Below are 26,678 nucleotides of genomic sequence, written 5' to 3' on the forward strand. Positions count from 1 at the left end.
AGCAGGTTGTCTAGTGGTTAGAGCATTGGGCCTGTAACCAGCAGGTTGTCTAGTGGTTAGAGCATTGGGCCAGTAACCAGCAGGTTGTCTAGTGGTTAGAGCATTGGGCCTGTAACCAGCAGGTAGCCGAGTGGTTAGAGCATTGTGTATTTGACAGGATACATCAATCAACATGTCTGTAAATGTGGCAGATTTAGCCAGCTAGCTAGTTCTTCCCTGGGTAGGGGTAGATTTAGCCAGCTTGCTAGTTCTTCCCTGGGTCGGGGGAGAATTAGCCCGCAAGCTAGTTCTTCCTTGGGTAGAGGTCGATTTATCCAGCTAGCTATTTCTTCCCTGAGTAGGGGTAGTTAGGTTAACCCTAACCAATATGCTGTGTTTACTGTAAATGTTGCAGATTTAGCCAGCTAGCTAGTTCTTCCTTGTTCTGCGTTATAGCTCGATTGAAATTTTAAGGTAATTTCTGAGTGAGCCGACATATGCTGTGTTTACTGTGAATGGGGTAGGTTAACCCTAACCAATATGCTGTGTTTACTGTGAATGGGGTAGGTTAACCCTAACCCGTATGCTGTGTTTACTGTGAATGGGGTAGGTTAACCCTAACCAATATGCTGTGTTTACTGTGAATGGGGTAGGTTAACCCTAACCAATATGGTGTGTTTACTGTGAATGGGGTAGGTTAACCCTAACCAATATGCTGTGTTTACTGTGAATGGGGTAGGTTAACCCTAACCAATATGCTGTGTTTACTGTGAATGGGGTAGGTTAACCCTAACCAATATGCTGTGTTTACTGTGAATGGGGTAGGTTAACCCTAACCAATATGCTGTGTTTCCTGTGAATGGGGTAGGTTAACCCTAACCAATATGCTGTGTTTACTGTGAATGGGGTAGGTTAACCCTAACCAATATGCTGTGTTTACTGTGAATGGGGTAGGTTAACCCTAACCAATATGCTGTGTTTACTGTGAATGGGGTAGGTTAACCCTAACCAATATGCTGTGTTTACTGTGAATGGGGTAGGTTAACCCTAACCAATATGCTGTGTATACTGTGAATGGGGTAGGTTAACCCTAACCAATATGCTGTGTTTCCTTTGAATGGGGTAGGTTAACCCTAACCAATATGGTGTTTTTACTGTGAATGGGGTAGGTTAACCCTAACCAATATGCTGTGTTTACTGTGAATGGGGTAGGTTAACCCTAACCCGTATGCTGTGTTTACTGTGAACGCAGTCTACACGAACTCAGGAATTTCAATTTCAATCACACTATAACGCAGATCTTCTGCGATACGGTTTGTATCGAGCGCTGTCCCTAGGTAGTTGTTAAATGTTGTCGCTGGACAGGAAAATTCAAACAAAGACTACACAAAGAGCAGCTGTTGTCATCTATAGTTTAACCTAAGGAACTTGGTTCAGGTATGAGGTTAGGGGTCAGAGGTTAGATGTTCCTCACCTCTCCACTGTCCTCCTGGATGAAGTAATTATCAGGGGGGCACTCATCGTTGTTCTGGACCTGCAGGGAGTTGTTGTAGGCTACACACACACACACACACACACACACACACACTTTGTTAGTCATAACATCTTATATTATAGCCTGGTAAAGGGCTTTAAAACACACACACACACCAGTGTTTTCCATTAGTGTCGGCTAATCAGCAGGTTACAGACTCATTTTCAGCAGGTTACTTTTTCCACTTCATATTCCCTACACTACTTGTCATTTAAAAGTTTCAATTAAATTAATTTGCCTTTAGGATAGAGTGGCCAAATAGAAGCCACTCAGTAATAGACACATGACAGCCTGCTTGGAGCCAAAAGGCACCTAAAGGACAAGATTTTCTGGTCTGATGAAACCAGTTGTCAATGTGTTGAGGTAATCTGAAGAGATTTCACCCCATGATTCCTGAAGCACCTCCCACAAGTTGGATTGGCTTGATGGGCACTTCTTACGTACCATACGGCCAAGCTGCTCCACAACAGCTCAATAGGGTTGAGATCCGGTGACTGTGCTGGCCACTCCATTGTAGACAGAATACCAGATGACTACTTCTTCCCTAAATAGTTCTTGCATAGTTTGGAGCTGTGCTTTGGGTCATTGTCCTGTTGTAGGAGGAAATTGGCTCATAATTAAGCGGCGTCCACAGGGTATGGCATGGCGTTGCAAAATGGAGTGATAGCCTTCCTTCTTCAAGATCCCTTTTATCCTGAACAAATCTCCCACTTTAACATCCCCAAAGCACCCCCAGACCATCACATTGCCTCCACCATGCTTGACAGATAGCGTCAAGCACTCCTCCAGCATCTTTTCATTTTTTCTGCGTCTCACGAATGTTCTTCTTTGTGATCCGAACACCTCAAACTTAGATTCGTCTGTCCATAACACTTCTATACATTCTTCCTCTGTCCAGTGTCTGTGTTCTTTTGTACATCTTAATCTTTTTTATTGGCCAGTCTGAGATATGGCTTTTTCATTGCAACTCGGCCTAGAAGGCCAGCATCCCGGAGTCGCCTCTTCACTGTTGACATTGAGACTGGTGTTATGCGGGTACTATTTAATGAAGCTGCCAGTTGAGGACTTGTGAGGCGTCTGTTTCTCAAACTAGACACTAATGTACTTGTCCTCTTGCTCAGTTGTGCACCGGGGCCTCCCACTCCTTTTTCTATTCTGGTTAGAGCCCGTTTGCGCTGTTCTGTGAAGGGAGTTGTACACAGAGTTGTACGAGATCTTCAGTTTCTTGACAATTTCTTGCATGGAATAGCCATCATTTCTCAGAACCAGAATAGACTGACGAGTTTCAGAAGAAAGGTCTTTGTTTCTTGCCAGTTTGAGCCTGTAATCGAACCCACAAATGCTGATGCTCCAGATACTCAACTAGTCTGAAGAAGGTCAGTTTTATTGCTTCTTTAATCAGAACAGTTTTCAGCTGTGCTAACATAATTGCAAAAGGGTTTTCTAATGATCAATTAGCCTTTTAAAATGTTAAACTTGGATTAGCTAACACAACGTGCCATTGGAACACAGGAGTGATGGTTGCTGATAATGGGCCTCTGCACGACTATGTAGATATTCCATAAAAAAATCAGCCATTTCCAGCAACAAAAGTAATTTACAACATTAACAATGTCTACACTGTATATCTGATCAATTTGATGTTATTTTAATGGACCAAAAAAACTAGCTTTTCATTCAAAAACAAGGACATTTCTTAGTGACCCCGAACTTTTGAATGGTATTGTATATGTTTTGACAATGACAATTTACAATCTAAGGTAACGCCAAGTAATTCAGGACCAGTTTATTACTGGCCACCCATTCCAAAACAGACTGCATCTCTTTGTTAAGGGTTTCAGTGACTTCATTAGCTGTGGTTGCTGATGCGTGTAGGGTTGAATCATCAGCATACATGGACACACATGCTTTGTTTAATGCCAGTGGCAGGTCATTGGTAAAAAAATTGAAAAGAGTAGAGGGCCCAGGAGGCTGCCCTGCTGTGCACCACGCATTACATGTTTGACATTAGAGAAGCTTCCATTAAAGAAAACCCTTTGAGTTCTATTAGATAAATAGCTTGGAAAACACGATATGGCAGAGGTTGAAAAGCCATAACACAAGTTTTCTCAACAACAGGTTATGGTCAATAATATCAAAGGCTGCACTGAAATCTAACAGTACAGCTCCCACAATCTTCTTATTATCAATTTATTTTAACCAAACATCAGTCATTTGTGTCAATGCAGTACATGTTGAGGGCCCTTCTCTATAAGCCTGCTGAAAGTCTGTTAATTTGTTTACAGAGAAATAGCATTGTATTTGGTCAAACATTTCCAAGAGTTTACTATGAGCTGGCAGCAAGCTTATATATAGGTCTGCTGTTAGAACTAGTAAAGGCCGCTTTACCACTCTTGGGTAGCGGAATGACTTTGGCTTCCCTCCAGGCCTGAGGACAAAAACCTTCCTCTTGGCTCAGATTAAAGATATGACAGATAGGAGTGGCTATAGAGTCAGCTACCATCCTCAGTAGCTTTCAATCAATGCCAGGATGTTTGTCATTTTCCACCTCTCCCACACTAATTGACTGTTATTTAGACACTGACTGTTACCACTTGGTGGTAACTATAGCAACACCCCAAAAGAAAAGGCTTTAGATGTGCCAAGTGAACCTGCAACCACAACACTTCAATAACACTTGACATAAGATCAAGTTGTTGCCTACCCTCACCACCTGGGGGCGGCCCGTCAGGAAGTCCAGTACCCAGTTGCACAGGGCGGGGTCGAGACCCAGGGTCTCGAGCTTGATGACGAGCTTGGAGGGTACTATGGTGTTGAATGCAGAGCTGTAGTCGATGAACAGCATTCTCACATAGGTATTCCTCTTGTCCAGATGGGTTAGGGCAGTGTGCAGTGTGGTTGAGATTGCATCGTCTGTGGACCTATTTGGGCGGTAAGCAAATTGGAGTGGGTCTAGGGTGTCAGGTAGGGTGGAGGTGATATGGTCCTTGACTAGTCTCTCAAAGCACTTCATGATGACGGAAGTGAGTGCCTGGGTCTCGACCCCGCCCTGTGCAACTGGGTACTGGACTTCCTGACGGGCCGCCCCCAGGTGGTGAGGGTAGGCAACAACATCTCCTCCCCGCTGATCCTCAACACTGGGGCCCACAAGGGTGCGTTCTGAGCCCTCTCCTGTACTCCCTGTTCACCCACGACTGCGTGGCCATGCACGCCTCCAACTCAATCATCAAGTTTGCGGACGACACAACAGTGGTAGACTTGATTACCAACAACGACGAGACGGCCTACAGGGAGGAGGTGAGGGCCCTCGGAGTGTGGTGTCAGGAAAATAACCTCACACTCAACGTCAACAAAACTAAGGAGATGATTGTGGACTTCAGGAAACAGCAGAGGGAACACCCCCATCCACATCGATGGAACAGTAGTGGAGAGGGTAGCAAGTTTTAAGTTCCTCGGCATACACATCACAGACAAACTGAATTGGTCCACTCACACAGACAGCATCGTGAGGAAGGCGCAGCAGCGCCTCTTCAACCTCAGGAGGCTGAAGAAATTCGGCTTGTCACCAAAAGCACTCACAAACTTCTACAGATGCACAATCGAGAGCATCCTGGCGGGCTGTATCACCGCCTGGTATGGCAACTGCACCGCCCTCAACCGTAAGGCTCTCCAGAGGGTAGTGAGGTCTGCACAACGCATCACCGGGGGCAAACTACCTGCCCTCCAGGACACCTACACCACCCGATGCTACAGGAAGGCCATAAAGATCATCAAGGACATCAACCACCCGAGCCACTGCCTGTTCACCCCGCTGCCATCCAGAAGGCGAGGTCAGTACAGGTGCATCAAAGCTGGGACCGAGAGACTGAAAAACAGCTTCTATCTCAAGGCCATCAGACTGTTAAACAGCCACCACTAACATTGAGTGGCTACTGCCAACACACTGTCAATGACACTGACTCTACTCCAGCCACTTTAATCATGGGAATTGATGGGAAATGATGTAAATATATCACTAGCCACTTTAAACAATGCTACCTTATATAATGTTACTTACCCTACATTGTTCATCTCATATGCATACGTTGATACTGTACTCTATATCATCGACTGCATCCTTATGTAATACATGTATCACTAGCCACTTTAACTATGCCACTTGGTTTACATACTTATCTCATATGTATATACTGTACTCGATATCATCTACTGTATCTTGCCTATGCTGCTCTGTACCATCACTCATTCATATATCCTTATGTACATATTCTTTATCCCCTTACACTGTGTATGACAGTAGTTTTTTGGGGGGGAATTGTTAGTTAGATTACTTGCTCGTTATTACTGCATTGTCAGAACTAGAAGCACAAGCATTTCGCTACACTCGCATTAACATCTGCTAACCATGTGTATGTGACAAATAAAATTTGATTTGATTTGATTTGAACAACAGTCTGTTGCTAGGTGATCACAGCTGAACAACAGCCTGTTGCTAGGTGATCACAGCTAAATGACAGTCTGTTGCTTGATGATCACTACAAAAACACAGCTAAACAACAGCCTCTTGCTTGGTGATCACAGCTAAATGACAGTCTGTTGCTTGATGATCACTACAAAAACACAGCTAAACAACAGCCTCTTGCTTGATAATCGCTACAAAAACACAGCTAAATAACAGCCTCTTGCTTGGTGATCACAGTTAAACAACAGCCTGTTGCTAGGTGATCACACCTAAACGACAGTCTGTTGTTTGGTGATCACACCTAAACGACAGTCTGTTGTTTGGTGATCACTACAATTACACAGCTAAACAACCACCTGTTGCTATGTGATTACAGCTAAACAACGGCCTGTTGCTGGTTGATCACAGCTAAAGAAAAGCCACTAGCTTGGTGATCACAGCCTAACAACAGCATCTTGCTTGGTGATCACAGGTAAACGACAGTCTGTTGCTTGATGATCACTACAAAAACACAGCTAAATAACAGCCTCTTGCTTGGTGATCACAGTTAAACAACAGCATATTGCTAGGTGATCACACCTAAACGACAGTCTGTTGGTTGGTGATCACTACAAAAACACAGCTAAATAACAGCCTCTTGCTTGGTGATCACTACAAAAACACAGCTAAACAACCACCTGTTGCAATGTGATTACAGCTAAACAACGGCCTGTTGCTGGTTGATCACAGCTAAAGAAAAGCCAATAACTTGGTGATCACAGCTAAACAACAGCCTGTTGCTAGGTGATCACAACTAAACAGCCTGTTGCAAGGAGATCACAGCTAAACAACAGCCTGTTGCAAGGAGATCACAGCTAAACAACAGCCTGTTGCTAGGTGATCACAGCTAAACAAGAGCCTCTTGATAGGTGATCACAGCTAAACCACAGCCTCTTGCTAGGAGAGCACAGCTAAACAACAGCCTGTTGCAAGGAGATCACAGCTAAACAACAGCCTGTTGCAAGGAGATCACAGCTAAACAACAGCCTGTTGCAAGGAGATCACAGCTAAACAACAGCCTGTTGCTAGGTGATCACAGCTAAACAACAGCCTGTTGCTAGGTGATCACAGCTAAACAACAGCCTGTTGCTTGATAATCACTACAAAAACACAGCTAAATAACAGCCTCTTGCTTGATGATCACTACAAAAACACAGCTAAACAACAGCCTCTTGCTTGATGATCACTACAAAAACACAGCTAAACAACAGCCTCTTGCTAGGTGATCACAGCTAAACAACAGCCTCTTGCTAGGTGATCACAGCTAAACAACAGCCTCTTGCTAGGTGATCACAGCTAAACAACAGCCTGTTGCTAGGTTATCACAGCTAAACCACAGCCTCTTGCTAGGTGATCACAGCTAAACAACAGCCTGTTGCTGGTTGATCACAGCTAAAGAAAAGCCAATAACTTGGTGATCACAGCTAAACAACAGCCTGTTGCTAGGTGATCACAACTAAACAACAGTCTGTTGCTTGGTGATCACTACAAAAACACAGCTAAACAACAGCCTCTTGCTTGATAATCACTTCAAAAACACAGCTAAATAACAGCCTGTTGCTAGGTGATCACAGCTAAATGACAGCCTCTTGCTAGGTGATCACAGCTAAACAACAGCCTCTTGATAGGTGATCACAGCTAAACCACAGCCTCTTGCTAGGTGATCACAGCTAAGCAACCACCTGTTGCTAGGTGATCACAGCTAAATAACAGCCTGTTGCTAGGTACTCACAGCTAAACAACCACCTGTTGCTAGGTGATCACAGCTAAACAACAGCCTGTTGCTAGGTACTCACAGCTAAACAACAGCCTCTAGCTTGGTGATCACAGCTAAACAACAGCCTGTTGCTAGGTGATCAAAGCTAAACAACAGCCTCTAAATTGGTGATCACAGTTAAACAACAGCCTCTTGCTTGGTAATCACTACAAAAACACAGCTAAACAACAGCTTGTTGCTAGGTGATCACAGCTAAACAACAGCATGTTGGAAGGTGAACACAGCTAAACAACAGCCTGTTGCTAGGTGATCACAGCTAAACAACAGCCTGTTGCTAGGTAATCACAGCTAAACAACAGCCTGTTGCTAGGTAATCACAGCTTTTTTGAAGCCTCTAGCTTGGTGATCACAGCTGAACGACAGCCCTGTTGCTTGGTGATCACTATAAAAACACAGTAAAACAACAGCCTGTAGAGAGGTGATCATTCCACTACAAAAAACTGCTAAACAACAGCCTGTTGCTAGGTGACCACTATAAAAACACAGCCTCTTGCTTGGTGACCACTACAAAAACACAGCTAAACAGCCTCTTGCTTGGTGATCACTACAAAAAAAACTGCTAAACAACAGCCTGTTGCTAGGTGATCACAGCTAAACAACAGTCTGTTGCTAGGTGATCACAGCTGAACAACAGCCTGTTGCTAGGTGATCACAGCTAAATGACAGCCTCTTGCTTGATGATCACTACAAAAACACAGCTAAACAACAGCCTCTTGCTTGGTGATCACAGGTAAACGACAGTCTGTTGCTTGGTGATCACTACAAAAACACAGCTAAACAACAGCCTCTTGCTTGATAATCGCTACAAAAACACAGCTAAATAACAGCCTCTTGCTTGGTGATCACAGTTAAACAACAGCCTGTTGCTAGGTGATCACACCTAAACGACAGTCTGTTGTTTGGTGATCACTACAATTACACAGCTAAACAACCACCTGTTGCTATGTGATTACAGCTAAACAACGGCCTGTTGCTGGTTGATCACAGCTAAAGAAAAGCCACTAGCTTGGTGATCACAGCCTAACAACAGCATCTTGCTTGGTGATCACAGGTAAACGACAGTCTGTTGCTTGATGATCACTACAAAAACACAGCTAAATAACAGCATATTGCTAGGTGATCACACCTAAACGACAGTCTGTTGGTTGGTGATCACTACAAAAACACAGCTAAATAACAGCCTCTTGCTTGGTGATCACTACAAAAACACAGCTAAACAACCACCTGTTGCAATGTGATCACAGCTAAACAACAGCCTGTTGCAAGGAGATCACAGCTAAAGAAAGTTGCTTGGTGCCAATAACTTGGTGATCACAGCTAAACAACAGCCTGTTGCTAGGTGATCACAGCTAAACAACAGCCTGTTGCAAGGAGATCACAGCTAAACAACAGCCTGTTGCTAGGTGATCACAGCTAAACAACAGCCTGTTGCTAGGTGATCACAGCTAAACAACAGCCTGTTGCAAGGTGATCACAGCTAAACAACAGCCTGTTGCAAGGAGATCACAGCTAAACAACAGCCTGTTGCAAGGAGATCACAGCTAAACAACAGCCTGTTGCAAGGAGATCACAGCTAAACAACAGCCTGTTGCTAGGTGATAGCTAAACAACAGCTAGGTGATCACAGCTAAACAAGAGCCTGTTGCTTGATAATCACTACAAAAACACAGCTAAATAACAGCCTCTTGCTTGATGATCACTACAAAAACACAGCTAAACAACAGCCTCTTGCTTGATGATCACTACAAAAACACAGCTAAACTTGGTGATCACACATCACAGCTAAACAACATCCTCTTGCTAGGTGATCACAGCTAAACAACAGCCTCTTGCTAGGTGATCACAGCTAAACAACAGCCTCTTGCTAGGTGATCACAGCTAAACAACAGCCTGTTGCTAGGTTATCACAGCTAAACCACAGCCTCTTGCTAGGTGATCACAGCTAAACAACAGCCTGTTGCTGGTTGATCACAGCTAAAGAAAAGCCAATAACTTGGTGATCACAGCTAAACAACAGCCTGTTGCTAGGTGATCACAACTAAACAACAGTCTGTTGCTTGGTGATCACTACAAAAACACAGCTAAACAACAGCCTCTTGCTTGATAATCACTTCAAAAACACAGCTAAATAACAGCCTGTTGCTAGGTGATCACAGCTAAATGACAGCCTCTTGCTAGGTGATCACAGCTAAACAACAGCCTCTTGATAGGTGATCACAGCTAAACCACAGCCTCTTGCTAGGTGATCACAGCTAAGCAACCACCTGTTGCTAGGTGATCACAGCTAAATAACAGCCTGTTGCTAGGTACTCACAGCTAAACAACCACCTGTTGCTAGGTGATCACAGCTAAACAACAGCCTGTTGCTAGGTACTCACAGCTAAACAACAGCCTCTAGCTTGGTGATCACAGCTAAACAACAGCCTGTTGCTAGGTGATCAAAGCTAAACAACAGCCTCTAAATTGGTGATCACAGTTAAACAACAGCCTCTTGCTTGGTAATCACTACAAAAACACAGCTAAACAACAGCTTGTTGCTAGGTGATCACAGCTAAACAACAGCATGTTGGAAGGTGAACACAGCTAAACAACAGCCTGTTGCTAGGTGATCACAGCTAAACAACAGCCTGTTGCTAGGTAATCACAGCTAAACAACAGCCTGTTGCTAGGTAATCACAGCTTTTTTTGAAGCCTCTAGCTTGGTGATCACAGCTGAACGACAGCCCGTTGCTTGGCGATCACTATAAAAACACAGTAAAACAACAGCCTGTAGCGAGGTGATCATTCCAAAAAAACTGCTAAACAACAGCCTGTTGCTAGGTGACCACTATAAAAACACAGCCTCTTGCTTGGTGACCACTACAAAAACACAGCTAAACAGCCTCTTGCTTGGTGATCACTACAAAAAAAACTGCTAAACAACAGCCTGTTGCTAGGTGATCACAGCTTAACAACAGCCTCTTGCTAGGTGATCACAGCTAAACATCAGCCTGTTGCTAGGTGATCACAGCTAAACATCAGCCCCTTGCTTTGTGATAACTACAAAAACACTGCGAAACAACAGCTTGTTACTAGGTGATCGCAGCTAAACATCAGCCTGTTGCTAAGTGATTACAGCTAAACAACAGCCTCTTGCTTGGTGATCACTACAAAAACACAATTAAACAACAGCATCTTGCTTGGTGATCACTACAAAAACACAGCTAAATAACAGCCTCATGCTCAGTGATCACTACAAAAACACAGCTAAACAAGAGCCTCTTCCAAGGTGATCACAGCTAAACAACAGCTTGTTGCTTGGTGATCACTACAAAAACACAGTAAAACAACAGCCTGTAGCGAGGTGATCACTTCATAAAAACTGCAAAACAACAGCTTGTTGCTAGGAATTCCCAGCTAAACAACAGCCTGTTGCTAGGTGATCACAGCTAAACACCAGCCCCTTGCTTGGTAATCACTACAAAAACACTGCAAAACAACAGCCTGTTGCTAGGTGATCACAGCTAAACAACAGTCTGTTGCTAGGTGATCACAGCTAAACCACAGCCTCTTGCTAGGTGATCACAGCTAAACAACAGCGTCTTGCTTGGTGTCACAGCTAAATGACATCCTCTTGTTTGATGATCACTACAAAATCAAAGCTAAACAACAGCCTCTTGCTAGGTGATCACAGCTAAACAACGGCCTGTTGCTAGGTGATCACAGCTAAATGACAGCCTCTTGCTTGGTGATCACAGTTAAACAACAGCTTGTTGCTAGGTGATCACAGGTAAACAACAGTCTGTTGCTTGGTGATCACTACAAAAACACAGCTAAACAACAGCCTCTTGCTTGATAATCACTACAAAAACACAGCTAAACACCCTCTTGCTAGGTGATCACAGCTAAACAGCCTCTTGCTAGGTGATCACAGCTAAACAACATTCTGTTGCTAGGTGATCACAGCTAAACCACAGCCTCTTGCTAGGTGATCAAAGCTAAACAACGGCCTGTTGCTAGGTGATCACAGCTAAACAACAGCCTCTTGATAGGTGATCACAGCTAAACAACAGCCTCTTGATAGGTGATCACTACAAAAACACAATTAAACAACAGCCTGTTGCTAGTTGATCACAGCTAAACAACAGCATGTTGCTAGGTGATCACAGCTAAACAACAGCCTGTTGCTAGGTGATCACAGCTAAACAACAGCCTCTTGCTAGGTGATCACTACAAAAACACTGCTAAACAACAGCCTGTTGCTAGGTGATCACAGCTAGACAACAGTCTGTTGCTAGGTGATCACAGCAAAAAAAAGCCTCTAGCTTGGTGATCACTACGAAAACACAGCTAAACAACAGCGTCTTGCTTGGTGTCACAGCTAAACAACATCATCTTGTTTGATGATCACTACAAAATCAAAGCTAAACAACAGCCTGTTGCTAGGTGATCACAGCTAAAAAAAAAGCCTTTAGCTTGGTGATCACTACAAAAACACAGCTAAACAACAGCCTCTTGCTTGGTAATCATAGCTAAATGACAGCCTCTTGCTTGATGATCACTACAAAAACACAGCTAAACAACAGCCTCTTGCATGGTGATCACAGTTAAACAACAGCCTGTTGCTAGGTGATCACAGCTGAACAACAGCCTGTTGCTAGGTGATCACAGCTAAATGACAGCCTCTTGCTTGATGATCACTACAAAAACACAGCTAAACAACAGCCTCTTGCTTGGTGATCACAGGTAAACGACAGTCTGTTGCTTGGTGATCACTACAAAAACACAGCTAAACAACAGCCTCTTGCTTGATAATCGCTACAAAAACACAGCTAAATAACAGCCTCTTGCTTGGTGATCACAGTTAAACAACAGCCTGTTGCTAGGTGATCACACCTAAACGACAGTCTGTTGTTTGGTGATCACTACAATTACACAGCTAAACAACCACCTGTTGCTATGTGATTACAGCTAAACAACGGCCTGTTGCTGGTTGATCACAGCTAAAGAAAAGCCACTAGCTTGGTGATCACAGCCTAACAACAGCATCTTGCTTGGTGATCACAGGTAAACGACAGTCTGTTGCTTGATGATCACTACAAAAACACAGCTAAATAACAGCCTCTTGCTTGGTGATCACAGTTAAACAACAGCATATTGCTAGGTGATCACACCTAAACGACAGTCTGTTGGTTGGTGATCACTACAAAAACACAGCTAAATAACAGCCTCTTGCTTGGTGATCACTACAAAAACACAGCTAAACAACCACCTGTTGCAATGTGATTACAGCTAAACAACGGCCTGTTGCTGGTTGATCACAGCTAAAGAAAGGCCAATAACTTGGTGATCACAGCTAAACAACAGCCTGTTGCTAGGTGATCACAACTAAACAACAGCCTGTTGCAAGGAGATCACAGCTAAACAACAGCCTGTTGCAAGGAGATCACAGCTAAACAACAGCCTGTTGCTAGGTGATCACAGCTAAACAACAGCCTGTTGCTAGGTGATCACAGCTAAACAACAGCCTGCTGCAAGGAGATCACAGCTAAACAACAGCCTGTTGCAAGGAGATCACAGCTAAACAACAGCCTGTTGCAAGGAGATCACAGCTAAACAACAGCCTGTTGCTAGGTGATCACAGCTAAACAACAGCCTGTTGCTTGATAATCACTACAAAAACACAGTTAAATAACAGCCTCTTGCTTGATGATCACTACAAAAACACAGCTAAACAACATCCTCTTGCTAGGTGATCACAGCTAAACAACAGTCTGTTGTTAGGTGATCACAGCTAAACCACAGCCTCTTGCTAGGTGATCACAGCTAAACAACAGCCTCTTGCTAGGTGATCACAGCTAAACAACAGTCTGTTGTTAGGTGATCACAGCTAAACCACAGCCTCTTGCTAGGTGATCACAGCTAAACAACAGCCTGTTGCTAGGTTATCACAGCTAAATAACAGCCACTTGATAGGTGATCACAGCTAAACAACAGCCTCTTGCTAGGTGATCACAGCTAAACCACAGCCTCTTGCTAGGTGATCACAGCTAAAAAACAGCCTCTTGATAGGTGATCACAGCTAAACAACAGCCTCTTGCTTGGTGATCACAGCTAAACAACAGCCTCTTGCTTGGTGATCACTACAAAAACACAGCTAAACAACAGCCTGTTGCTAGGTGATCACAGCTAAACAACAGCCTGTTGCTAGGTGATCACAGCTAAACAACAGCCTGTTGCAAGGAGATCACAGCTAAACAACAGCCTGTTGCAAGGAGATCACAGCTAAACAACAGCCTGTTGCAAGGAGATCACAGCTAAACAACAGCCTGTTGCAAGGAGATCACAGCTAAACAACAGCCTGTTGCTGATCAACTAAACAACAGCCTGTTGCAAGGTGATCACAGCTAAACAACAGCCTGTTGCAAGGAGATCACAGCTAAACAACAGCCTGTTGCAAGGAGATCACAGCTAAACAACAGCCTGTTGCTAGGTGATCACAGCTAAACAACAGCCTGTTGCTTGATAATCACTACAAAAACACAGCTAAATAACAGCCTCTTGCTTGATGATCACTACAAAAACACAGCTAAACAACAGCCTCTTGCTTGATGATCACTACAAAAACACAGCTAAACAACAGCCTCTTGCTTGATGATCACTACAAAAACACAGCTAAACAACATCCTCTTGCTAGGTGATCACAGCTAAACCACAGCCTCTTGCTAGGTGATCACAGCTAAACAACAGCCTGTTGCTAGGTTATCACAGCTAAATAACAGCCACTTGATAGGTGATCACAGCTAAACCACAGCCTCTTGCTAGGTGATCACAGCTAAACAACAGCCTGTTGCTGGTTGATCACAGCTAAAGAAAAGCCAATAACTTGGTGATCACAGCTAAACAACAGCCTGTTGCTAGGTGATCACAACTAAACAACAGTCTGTTGCTAGGTGATCACAGCTAAACAACAGCCTGTTGCAAGGAGATCACAGCTAAATAACAGCCTCTTGCTTGGTGATCACAGTTAAACAACAGCCTGTTGCTAGGTGATCACACCTAAACGACAGTCTGTTGTTTGGTGATCACACCTAAACGACAGTCTGTTGTTTGGTGATCACTACAATTACACAGCTAAACAACCACCTGTTGCTATGTGATTACAGCTAAACAACGGCCTGTTGCTGGTTGATCACAGCTAAAGAAAAGCCACTAGCTTGGTGATCACAGCCTAACAACAGCATCTTGCTTGGTGATCACAGGTAAACGACAGTCTGTTGCTTGATGATCACTACAAAAACACAGCTAAATAACAGCATATTGCTAGGTGATCACACCTAAACGACAGTCTGTTGGTTGGTGATCACTACAAAAACACAGCTAAATAACAGCCTCTTGCTTGGTGATCACTACAAAAACACAGCTAAACAACCACCTGTTGCAATGTGATTACAGCTAAACAACGGCCTGTTGCTGGTTGATCACAGCTAAAGAAAAGCCAATAACTTGGTGATCACAGCTAAACAACAGCCTGTTACTAGGTGATCACAACTAAACAGCCTGTTGCTAGGTGATCACAGCTAAACAACAGCCTCTTGCTAGGTGATCACAGCTAAACAACAGCCTCTTGCTAGGTGATAACAGCTAAACAACAGCCTGTTGCTAGGTGATCACAGCTAAACCACAGCCTCTTGCTGGGTGATCACAGCTAAACAACAGCCTGTTGCTGGTTGATCACAGCTAAAGAAAAGCCAATAACTTGGTGATCACAGCTAAACAACAGCCTGTTGCTAGGTGATCACAACTAAACAACAGTCTGTTGCTTGGTGATCACTACAAAAACACAGCTAAACAACAGCCTCTTGCTTGATAATCACTTCAAAAACACAGCTAAATAACAGCCTGTTGCTAGGTGATCACAGCTAAATGACAGCCTCTTGCTAGGTGATCACAGCTAAACAACAGCCTCTTGATAGGTGATCACAGCTAAACCACAGCCTCTTGCTAGGTGATCACAGCTAAGCAACCACCTGTTGCTAGGTGATCACAGCTAAATAACAGCCTGTTGCTAGGTACTCACAGCTAAACAACCACCTGTTGCTAGGTGATCACAGCTAAACAACAGCCTGTTGCTAGGTACTCACAGCTAAACAACAGCCTCTAGCTTGGTGATCACAGCTAAACAACAGCCTGTTGCTAGGTGATCAAAGCTAAACAACAGCCTCTAAATTGGTGATCACAGTTAAACAACAGCCTCTTGCTTGGTAATCACTACAAAAACACAGCTAAACAACAGCTTGTTGCTAGGTGATCACAGCTAAACAACAGCATGTTGGAAGGTGAACACAGCTAAACAACAGCCTGTTGCTAGGTGATCACAGCTAAACAACAGCCTGTTGCTAGGTAATCACAGCTAAACAACAGCCTGTTGCTAGGTAATCACAGCTTTTTTTGAAGCCTCTAGCTTGGTGATCACAGCTGAACGACAGCCCGTTGCTTGGCGATCACTATAAAAACTCAGTTAAACAACAGCCTCTTGCTAGGTGATCATTCCAAAAAAACTGCTAAACAACAGCCTGTTGCTAGGTGACCACTATAAAAACACAGCCTCTTGATTGGTGACCACTACAAAAACACAGCTAAACAACAGCCTCTTGCTTGGTGATCACTACAAAAAAAACTGCTAAACAACAGCCTGTTGCTAGGTGATCACAGCTTAACAACAGCCTCTTGCTAGGTGATCACAGCTAAACATCAGCCTGTTGCTAGGTGATCACAGCTAAACATCAGCCCCTTGCTTTGTGATAACTACAAAAACACTGCGAAACAACAGCTTGTTACTAGGTGATCGCAGCTAAACATCAGCCTGTTGCTAAGTGATTACAGCTAAACAACAGCCTCTTGCTTGGTGATCACTACAAAAACACAATTAAACAACAGCATCTTGCTGGTGATCACACAAAAACACAGCTAAATAACAGCCTCATGCTCAGTGATCACTACAAAAACACAGCTAAACAAGAGCCTCTTCCAAGGTGATCACAGCTAAACAACAGCTTGTTGCTTGGTGATCACTACAAAAACACAGTAAAACAACAGCCTGTAGCGAGGTGATCATAGCTAAATGACAGCCTCTTGCTTGATGATCACAGTTAAACAACAGCCTGTTGCTAGGTGATCACAGCTAAACACCAGCCCCTTGCTTGGTAATCACTACAAAAACACTGCAAAACAACAGCCTCTTGCTAGGTGATCACAGCTAAACAACGGCCTGTTGCTAGGTGATCACAGCTAAATGACAGCCTCTTGCTTGATGTTCACTACAAAAACACAGCTAAACAACAGCCTCTTGCTTGGTGATCACAGTTAAACAACAGCTTGTTGCTAGGTGATCACAGGTAAACTACAGTCTGTTGCTTGGTGATCACTACAAAAACACAGCTAAACAACAGCCTCTTGCTTGATAATCACTACAAAAACACAGCTAAACACCCTCTTGCTAGGTGATCACAGCTAAACAGCCTCTTGCTAGGTGATCACAGCTAAACAACATTCTGTTGCTAGGTGATCACAGCTAAACCACAGCCTCTTGCTAGGTGATCAAAGCTAAACAACGGCCTGTTGCTAGGTGATCACAGCTAAACAACAGCCTGTTGCTAGGTGATCACAGCTAAACAACAGCCTGTTGTAGGTGAGCTCAACAGCTAAACAACAGCCTGTTGCAGGTGATCACCTAAACAACAGTTGCTAGGTGATCACAGCTAAACAACAGCCTGTTGCTAGGTGATCACTACAAAAACACAGCTAAACAACAGCCTCTTGCTAGGTGATCACAGCTAAACAACAGCATGTTGCAGCCTCACAGCTAAACAACAGCCTGTTGCTAGGTGATCACAGCTAAAAACAACAGCCTCTTGCTAGGTGATCACAGCTAAACAACAGCCTCTTGCTAGGTGATCACTACAAAAATCACAGCTAAACAACAGCTAAACAACAGCCTGTTGCTAGGTGATCACAGCTAAACAACAGTCTGTTGCTAGGTGATCACAGCAAAAAAAGCCTCTAGCTTGGTGATCACTAGAAACACAGCTAAACAACAGCGTCTTGCTTGGTGTCACAGCTAAACAACATCATCTTGTTTGATGATCACTACAAAATCAAAGCTAAACAACAGCCTGTTGCTAGGTGATCACAGCTAAACAACAGTCTGTTGCTAGGTGATCACACAAAAAACAACAGCCTGTTGCTAGGTGATCACAGCTAAATGACAGCCTCTTGCTTGATCATACTAAAAACACAGCTAAACAACAGCCTCTTGCTTGGTGATCACAGGTAAACGACAGTCTGTTGCTTGGTGATCACTACAAAAACACAGCTAAACAACAGCCTCTTGCTATGTGATACATAAACAACGGCCTGTTGCTCACAGCTAAAAAAACACAGCTGAAATAACAGCCTCTTGCTTGGTGATCACAGTTAAACAACAGCCTGTTGCTAGGTGATCACACAAAAAACAGCTAAATAACAGCCTCTTGCTTGGTGATCACTACAAAAACACAGCTAAACAACCACCTGTTGCAATGTGATTACAGCTAAACAACGGCCTGTTGCTGGTTAATCACAGCTAAAGAAAAGCCAATAACTTGGTGATCACAGCTAAACAACAGCCTGTTGCTAGGTGATCACAGCTAAACAACAGCCTGTTGCAAGGAGATCACAGCTAAACAACAGCCTGTTGCAAGGAGATCACAGCTAAACAACCACCTGTTGCAATGTGATCACAGCTAAACAACAGCCTGTTGCAAGGAGATCACAGCTAAACAACAGCCTGTTGCAAGGAGATCACAGCTAAACAACAGCCTGTTGCTAGGTGATCACAGCTAAACAACAGCCTGTTGCTTGATAATCACTACAAAAACACAGTTAAATAACAGCCTCTTGCTTGATGATCACTACAAAAACACAGCTAAACAACAGCCTCTTGCTTGATGATCACTACAAAAACACAGCTAAACAACATCCTCTTGCTAGGTGATCACAGCTAAACAACAGCCTCTTGCTAGGTGATCACAGCTAAACAACAGTCTGTTGTTAGGTGATCACAGCTAAACCACAGCCTCTTGCTAGGTGATCACAGCTAAACAACAGCCTCTTGCTAGGTGATCACAGCTAAACAACAGTCTGTTGTTAGGTGATCACAGCTAAACCACAGCCTCTTGCTAGGTGATCACAGCTAAACAACAGCCTGTTGCTAGGTTATCACAGCTAAATAACAGCCACTTGATAGGTGATCACAGCTAAACAACAGCCTGTTGCTAGGTGATCACAGCAAAAAAAGCCTCTAGCTTGGTGATCACTATGAAAACACAGCTAAACAACAGCGTCTTGCTTGGTGTCACAGCTAAACAACATCATCTTGTTTGATGATCACTACAAAATCAAAGCTAAATAACAGCCTGTTTCCAGGTGGTCACAGCTAAAAAAAGCCTTTAGCTTGGTGATCACTACAAAAACACAGCTAAACAACAGCCTCTTGCTTGGTAATCATAGCTAAATGACAGCCTCTTGCTTGATGATCACTACAAAAACACAGCTAAACAACAGCCTCTTGCTTGGTGATCACAGCTAAACAACAGTCTGTTGCTAGGTGATCACAGCTAAATGACAGTCTGTTGTTTGGTGATCACTACAAAAACACAGCTAAATAACAGCCTCTTGCTTGGTGATCACTACAATTACACAGCTAAACAACCACCTGTTGCTATGTGATTACAGCTTAACAACGGCCTGTTGCTGGTTGATGACAGCTAAAGAAAAGCCACTAACTTGGTGATCACAGCTAAACAGCCTGTTGCTAGGTGATCACAACTAAACAACAGTCTGTTGCTTGGTGATCACTACAAAAACACAGCTAAACAACAGCCTGTTGCTAGGTGATCACAGCTAAACAACAGCCTGTTGCTAGTTGATCACAGCTAAACAACACCCTGTTGCTAGGTGATCACACCTAAACGACAGTCTGTTGTTTGGTGATCACTACAAAAACACAGCTAAACAACAGCCTCTTGCTTGGTAATCATAGCTAAATGACAGCCTCTTGCTTGATGATCACTACAAAAACACAGCTAAACAACAGCCTCTTGCTTGGTGATCACAGTTAAACAACAGCCTGTTGCTAGGTGATCACAGCTGAACGGCCTGTTGCTAGGTGATCACAGCTAAACAACACCCTGTTGCTAGGTGATCACAGCTAACAAAAAAAGCCTATAGCTTGGTGATCACTTCAAAAACACAGCTAAACAACTGCCTCTTGCTTGGTGATCACTACAAACACACAGCTAAACAACAGCCTGTTGCTAGGTGATCACAGCTAAACAACAGCCTGTTGCTAGGTGATCACAGCTAAACAATAGCCTTTTTACTTTATTTTCTGTTAGAATAAAATACATAATTCTACTTGACAAAAGACTTTAACCTCAAGAGAAGACAGGTTAAATGTTCAAAAAGGTTCTCTTACTCAGAAAATACCCCAGATCATAGACAATATTCAAAACAACTAACAATACACTGAATTTCGACATTTGCAGTCATTTAAATTGCAAAGTCATGTCATTCTACACACTACCACAACACATTTTTCCAACTTGGGAGGTAAACTTGATAAAGTATTCAATCAATTTTATATTTGAGTTGAAATCAAGGCAGTTGAATGTACCAAAGGCCACCAATTGTTTTTTTTTACCCAGTAGCTTGGCTGGCTACTCTTTCTATTTGGTTGGCTACTCTATGTACTGGTGGAAAACACGGCACACGGTGGAAAAGTGGGTCTGAGGACGTGTGATGTCATTAATGTTATGTTTTTTGTTTGTTAACGGCTTACATTCGAGGAAGTTGTTCAGCGTCTGGGCATAGATGTCAAAGCTCTCTGTGTCCTTGGTGTTGTAGAGGATCTCCATGGCCTCGCCCCGTGGACGGATCATCATACCTACAGTACAACAGAGAGGGTAAGAGATTAGGGTGTGTCTGTACCTGGGGTAGCGAGGAGGTCCTGGTAGGTGTGTCTGTACCTGGGGTAGCGAGGAGGTCCTGGTAGGTGTGTCTGTACCTGGGGTAACGAGGAGGTCCTGGTAGGTGTGTCTGTACCTGGGGTAACAAGGAGGTCCTGGTAGGTGTGTGTCTGTACCTGGGGTAACGAGACGGTCCTGGTAGGTGTTTGTGTACCTGGGGTAACGAGGAGGTCCTGGTAGGTGTGTCTGTACCTGGGGGGTAGCGAGGAGGTCCTGGTAGGTGTGTGTCTGTACCTGGGGTAACGAGACGGTCCTGGTAGGTGTTTGTGTACCTGGGGTAACGAGGTGGTCCTGGTAGGTGTGTCTGTACCTGGGGTAACGAGGAGGTCCTGTTAGGTGTGTGTCTGTACCTGGGGTAACGAGGTGGTCCCTGGTAGGTGTGTCTGTACCTGGGGTAACGAGGAGGTCCTGGTAGGTGTGTCTGTACCTGGGGTAACGAGGAGGTCCTGGTAGGTGTGTGTCTGTACCTGGGGTAACGAGGAGGTCCTGGTAGGTGTGTCTGTACCTGGGGTAACGAGGAGGTCCTGGTAGGTGTGTGTCTGTACCTGGGGTAATGAGGCGATACTGGTAGGTGTGTCTGTACCTGGGGTAACGAGGCGGTCCTGGTAGGTGATTGTGTACCTGGGGTAACGAGGAGGTCCTGTTAGGTGTGTGTCTGTACCTGGGGTAACGAGGTGGTCCTGGTAGGTGTGTCTGTACCTGGGGGAGGTCCTGGTAGGTGTGTCTGTACCTGGGGTAACGAGGAGGTCCTGGTAGGTGTGTCTGTACCTGGGGTAACGAGGAGGTCCTGGTAGGTGTGTGTCTGTACCTGGGGTAACGAGGAGGTCCTGGTAGGTGTGTCTGTACCTGGGTTAACGAGGAGGTCCTGGTAGGTGTGTGTCTGTACCTGGGGTAACGAGGAGGTCCTGGTAGGTGTGTCTGTACCTGGGGTAACGAGGCGGTCCTGGTAGGTGTGTGTCTGTACCTGGGGTAACGAGGAGGTCCTGGTAGGTGTTTGTGTACCTTGGGTAACGAGGTGATACTGGTAGGTGTGTCTGTACCTGGGGTAACGAGGCGGTCCTGGTAGGTGTTTGTGTACCTGGGGTAATGAGGCGGTCCTGGTAGGTGTTTGTGTACCTTGGGTACCGAGGCGATACTGGTAGGTGTGTCTGTACCTGGGGTAACGAGGCGGTCCTGGTAGGTGTGTCTGTACCTGGGGTAACGAGGAGGTCCTGTTAGGCGTGTGTCTGTACCTGGGGTAACGAGGTGGTCCTGGTAGGTGTGTCTGTACCTGGGGTAACGAGGAGGTCCTGGTAGGTGGGGCGGCAGGGTAGCCTAGTGGTTAGAGCGTTGGACTAGTAACCGGAAGGTTGCAAGTTCAAACCCCCGAGCTGACAAGGTACAAATCTGTCGTTCTGCCCCTGAACAGGCAGTTAACCCACTAGGCCGTCATTGAAAATAAGAATTTGTTCTTAACTGACTTGCCTAGTTAAATAAAGGTAAAAGAAAAAAAGGTGTGTGTCTGTACCTGGGGTAACAAGGCGGTCCTGGTAGGTAGGTTTATAGTCGTCCAGTGTTAGCAGCATCACGTACATGGTCAGGACGAACATTCCACCAAGGAATATATAGAACACCAGGTAGAACAGCAGGATCAGACCTGGAACACACACAAACACACACCATCAGCTGAAACAGAGCAGTACCTTCTCCATGCAGCTAGACTGACCATAACAGCTGAAACAGAGCAGTACCTTCTCCATGCAGCTAGACTGACCATAACAGCTGAAACAGAGCAGTACCTTCTCCATACAGCTAGACTGACCATAACAGCTGAAACAGAGCACTACCTTCTCCAGACAGCTAGACTGACCATAACAGCTGAAACAGAGCAGTACCTCCTCCAGACAGCTAGACTGACCATAACAGTTTATTACATGTCAGAACCACTAGAATATACCCAAGGCTGTTCATTCCTTCTCTCTCCCTGTTTCTCTCCCTCTGTTTCTCTCTCCCTCTCCCTCCCCCTGTTTCTCTCTCCCTGTTTCTCTCTCCCTGTGTTTCTCTCTCCCTCCCCCTGTTTCTCTCTCCCTCTCCCTCCCCCTGTTTCTCTCTCCCTCCCTCTGTTTCTCTCTCCCTCTCCCTCCCCCTGTTTCTCTCTCCCTGTTTCTCTCTCCCTGTGTTTCTCTCTCCCTCCCCCTGTTTCTCTCTCCCTCTCCCTCCCCTGTTTCTCTCTCCCTCTGTTTCTCTCTCCCTCTCCCTCCCCCTGTTTCTCTCTCCCTGTTTCGCTCTCCCTCCCCCTGTTTCTCTCTCCCTCTCCCTCCGCCTGTTTCTCTCCATCTGTTTCTCTCTCCCTCTCCCTTTCCCTGTTTTCCCTCCTTCCATTTCTGTACCTCTACCTCTCTCTCACCATCCCCTCTATCTCCATTTCCCTCTCTCTCCTCACCTCCCTTTCTCCCTCTCTCTCCCTACCCCCCTTTCTCCCTCTCTCCCCACCTCCCTCCCTCCTCTCCCCACCTCCCTTTCTCGCTCTCGCTCTCGCTCCCTACCTCCCTTTCTCGATCTCGCTCCCCACCTCCCTCTCCCCACCTTCTTTTCTCCCTCTCTCTCCCCACCTCCTTTTCTCCCTCTCTCCCCACCTCCCCACCTCCCTCTCTCTCCCCACCTCCCTCTCTCTCCCCACCTCCCTTTCTCCCTCTCTCTCCCTACCTCCCTCTCTCCCCACCTCCCTTTCTCCCTCTCTCCCCACCTCCCTTTCTCCCTCTCTCCCTACCTCCCTTTCTCCCTCTCCCCACCTCCCTTTCTCCCTCTCTCCCCACCTCCTTTTCTCCCCTCTCTCCCCACCTCCCCACCTCCCTCTCTCTCCCCACCTCCCTCTCTCTCCCCACCTCCCTTTCTCCCTCTCTCTCCCTACCTCCCTCTCTCCCCACCTCCCTTTCTCCCTCTCTCCCTACCTCCCTTTCTCCCTCTCTCCCCACCTCCCTTTCTCCCTCTCTCTCCCTACCTCCCCTTCTCCCTCTCTCCCAACCTCCATTTCTCTCTCCCTACCTCCCTTTCTCCCTCTCTCCCCACCTCCCTTTCTACCTCTCTCTCCCTACCTCCCCTTCTCCCTCTCTCCCCACCTCCCTCTCTCCCTCTCTCTCCCTCTCTCCCCACCTCCCTCTCTCCCTCTCTCTCCCTACCTCCCATTCTCCCTCTCTCCCCACCTCCCTCTCTCTCTCCACCTCCCTTTCTCCCTCTCTTCCACCTCCCTTTCTCCCTCTTTCCCCACCTCCATTTCTCCCTCCTCTCTCCACCTCCCTTTCTCCCTCTCTCTCCCCACCTCCCTTTCTCTCTCTCTCCCCACCTCCCTTTCTCCCTCTCTCCCCACCTCCCTTTCTCCCTCTCTCTCCCCACCTCCCTTTCTCCCCTCTCTCCCCACCTCCCTTTCTCCCTCTCTCTCCCCACCTCCCTTTCTCCCTCTCTCTTCCCACCTCCCTTTCTCCCTCTCTCTCCCCACCTCCCTTTCTCCCCCTCTCTCCCCACCTCCCTTTCTCCCTCTCTCTCCCCACCTCCCTTTCTCCCTCTCTCTCCCCACCTCCCTTTCTCCCTCTCTCTCCCCACCTCCCTTTCTCCTCTCTCTCCCCACCTCCCTTTCTCCCTCTCCCCATCTCCTTCTCTCTCTCTCCCCACCTCCCTTTCTCCCTCTCTCTCCCCACCTCCCTTTCTCCCTCTCTCTCCCCACCTCCCTTTCTCCCTCTCTCTCCCCACCTCCCTTTCTCCCTCTCTCCCCATCTCCCTTTCTCTCTCTCTCCCCTTCTCCCTTTCTCCCTCTCTCTCCCCACCTCCCTTTCTCCCTCTCTTCCCACCTCCCTTTCTCCCTCTCTCTCCCCACCTCCCTTTCTCCCCTCTCTCCCCACCTCCCTTTCTCCCCTCTCTCCCCACCTCCCTTTCTCCCTCTCTCTCCCCACCTCCCTTTCTCCCTCTCTCTCCCCACCTCCCTTTCTCTCCTCTCCCCATCTCCCCATCTCTCTCCCCACCTCCCGTTCTCCCTCTCTCTCCCCACCTCCCATTTCTCCCTCTCTCTCCCCACCTCCCTTTCTCCCTCTCTCTCCCCACCTCCCTTTCTCCCTCTCTCTCCCCACCTCCCTTTCTCCCTCTCTCTCCCCACCTCCCTTTCTCCCTCTCTCTCCCCACCTCCCTTCTCCCTCTCTCTCCCCACCTCCCTTTCTCCCTCTCTCCCCACCTCCCTTTCTCCCTCTCTCTCCCCACCTCCCTTTCTCCCTCTCTCCCCATCTCCCTTTCTCCCTCTCTCTCCCCACCTCCCTTTCTCCCTCTCTCTCCCCACCTCCCTTTCTCCTCTCTCTCCCCACCTCCCTTTCTCCCCTCTCTCCCCACCTCCCTTTCTCCCTCTCTCTCTCCCCATATCCCTTTCTCCCTCTCTCTCCCCACCTCCCTTTCTCCCTCTCTCTCTCCCCATATCCCTTTCTCCCTCTCTCTCCCCACCTCCCTTTCTCCCTCTCCCCATCTCCCCCTTTCTCTCTCTCTCCCCACCTCCCTTTCTCCCTCTCTCTCCCCACCTCCCTTTCTCCCTCTCTCTCCCCATCTCTCTCTCCCCTTCTCCCCTTCTCCCTTCTCCCTCTCTCTCCCCCATCTCTCTCTCCCTCTCCCCTTCTCCCTCTCTCTCCCCATCTCCCTCTCTCTCCCCACCTCCCCATCTCCCTCTCTCTCCCCATCTCCCTTTCTCTCTCTCTCCCCACCTCCCTTTCTCCCTCTCTCTCCCCACCTCCCTTTCTCCCTTCTCCCTTTCCCCATCTCCCTCTCTCCCCACCTCCCGTTCTCCCTCTCTCTCCCCACCTCCATTTCTCCCTCTCTCCTACCTCCCTTTCTCCCTCTCTCTCCCCACCCCCTGTTCTCCCTCTCTCTCCCCACCTCCCTTTCTCCCTCCTCTCCCCACCTCCATTTCTCCCTTCTCCCCACCTCCCTTTCTCCCCACCTCCCCTCCCTTTCTCTCCCCACCTCCCTTTCTCCCTCCTCTCCCCACCTCCCTTTCTCCCCTCCCCACCTCCCTTTCTCCCTCCCCACCTCCCTTTCTCCCCACCTCTCTCTCCCCCCCTTTCTCTCTCTCTCCCCACCTCCCTTTCTCCCTCTCTCTCCCCACCTCCCTTTCTCCCTCTCTTCCCACCTCCCTTTCTCCCTCCTCTCCCCACCTCCCTTTCTTCCTCTCGTCTCTTCCTCTCATCTCCTCCTGTCCTCTCCTCCTCTCTCTGTAACCTACATACTGCTATAGGAATGATGATGTGGGGGAGTGGCTGTAAATGCTTTCTGTCTCCCGTCTCACTTACTCACACCCCCCCACACCCACACACACACACACACACACACACACGCACACACGAGAGGAGCACAATTCAAAAACCAAAAACAAGTGTGTATGCTTCTAAAGACATCAACCGACCAAAGAGTGTGCTCGCTACTGCTTCCGCTTGAAAAAAACATGTAATAGTACTGTTTGTCCATTTTGAGACGCCGTAGCCAGTATACACTTCCTCCAAATAGTCAGAATCGATCTGTCTTTGAATTTGATGTTGTTGCTGAGGAGATCTAACTAAGATGTTTGGTGCAGAATCTGTTGACCAATCACAGAAGAAGGGGCGTACAAACTGTTGTGTGGAAAAAACCCTTATCGAAGTACAAAACCAACAAAAATGTCATCACAATATATGAACTGTTTGGGCTGCCTTTTTCTGTGGCTAAACCAACAAGCCTCGTAATTTAAAAATTATATTTGTATTTACAGACGGCATACAAGTTTGTTATTAAGGCACATGAAAGTTCACATGTTCCAGAAGGCATTTCTGCCAACAAATGCATTTCGATAAAAAA

The 26,678-nt window shown here is 46.3% G+C and overlaps 1 protein-coding gene across 3 annotated transcripts in view; it reads right to left on the minus strand.

Moving 5' to 3' along the window:
* Positions 1-22,493, minus strand: part of LOC112235047 (sodium/potassium-transporting ATPase subunit beta-2) — a 42,105-nt gene extending 19,612 nt beyond the window's left edge. For 2 of the 3 annotated variants that reach the window (XM_042314143.1, XM_042314144.1), the window contains exons 1-3: positions 22,345-22,493; positions 20,651-20,755; positions 1,454-1,533 (exon numbers count right to left, since the gene is read on the minus strand). In XM_042314143.1, the coding sequence (XP_042170077.1) occupies positions 1,454-1,533; positions 20,651-20,755; positions 22,345-22,426 (267 nt within the window). In that variant the 5' untranslated portion in view covers positions 22,427-22,493. Of the gene's footprint in view, positions 1-1,453; positions 1,534-20,650; positions 20,756-21,147; positions 21,256-22,344 lie in introns of those variants that run through there. The other variant, XM_042314145.1, reaches the window with a different exon arrangement.
* Positions 22,494-26,678: the final 4,185 nt, after the last annotated feature.

Source organism: Oncorhynchus tshawytscha, unplaced genomic scaffold (genome assembly GCF_018296145.1).
Source record: "Oncorhynchus tshawytscha isolate Ot180627B unplaced genomic scaffold, Otsh_v2.0 Un_contig_4557_pilon_pilon, whole genome shotgun sequence".
NCBI lineage: Eukaryota > Metazoa > Chordata > Actinopteri > Salmoniformes > Salmonidae > Oncorhynchus > Oncorhynchus tshawytscha.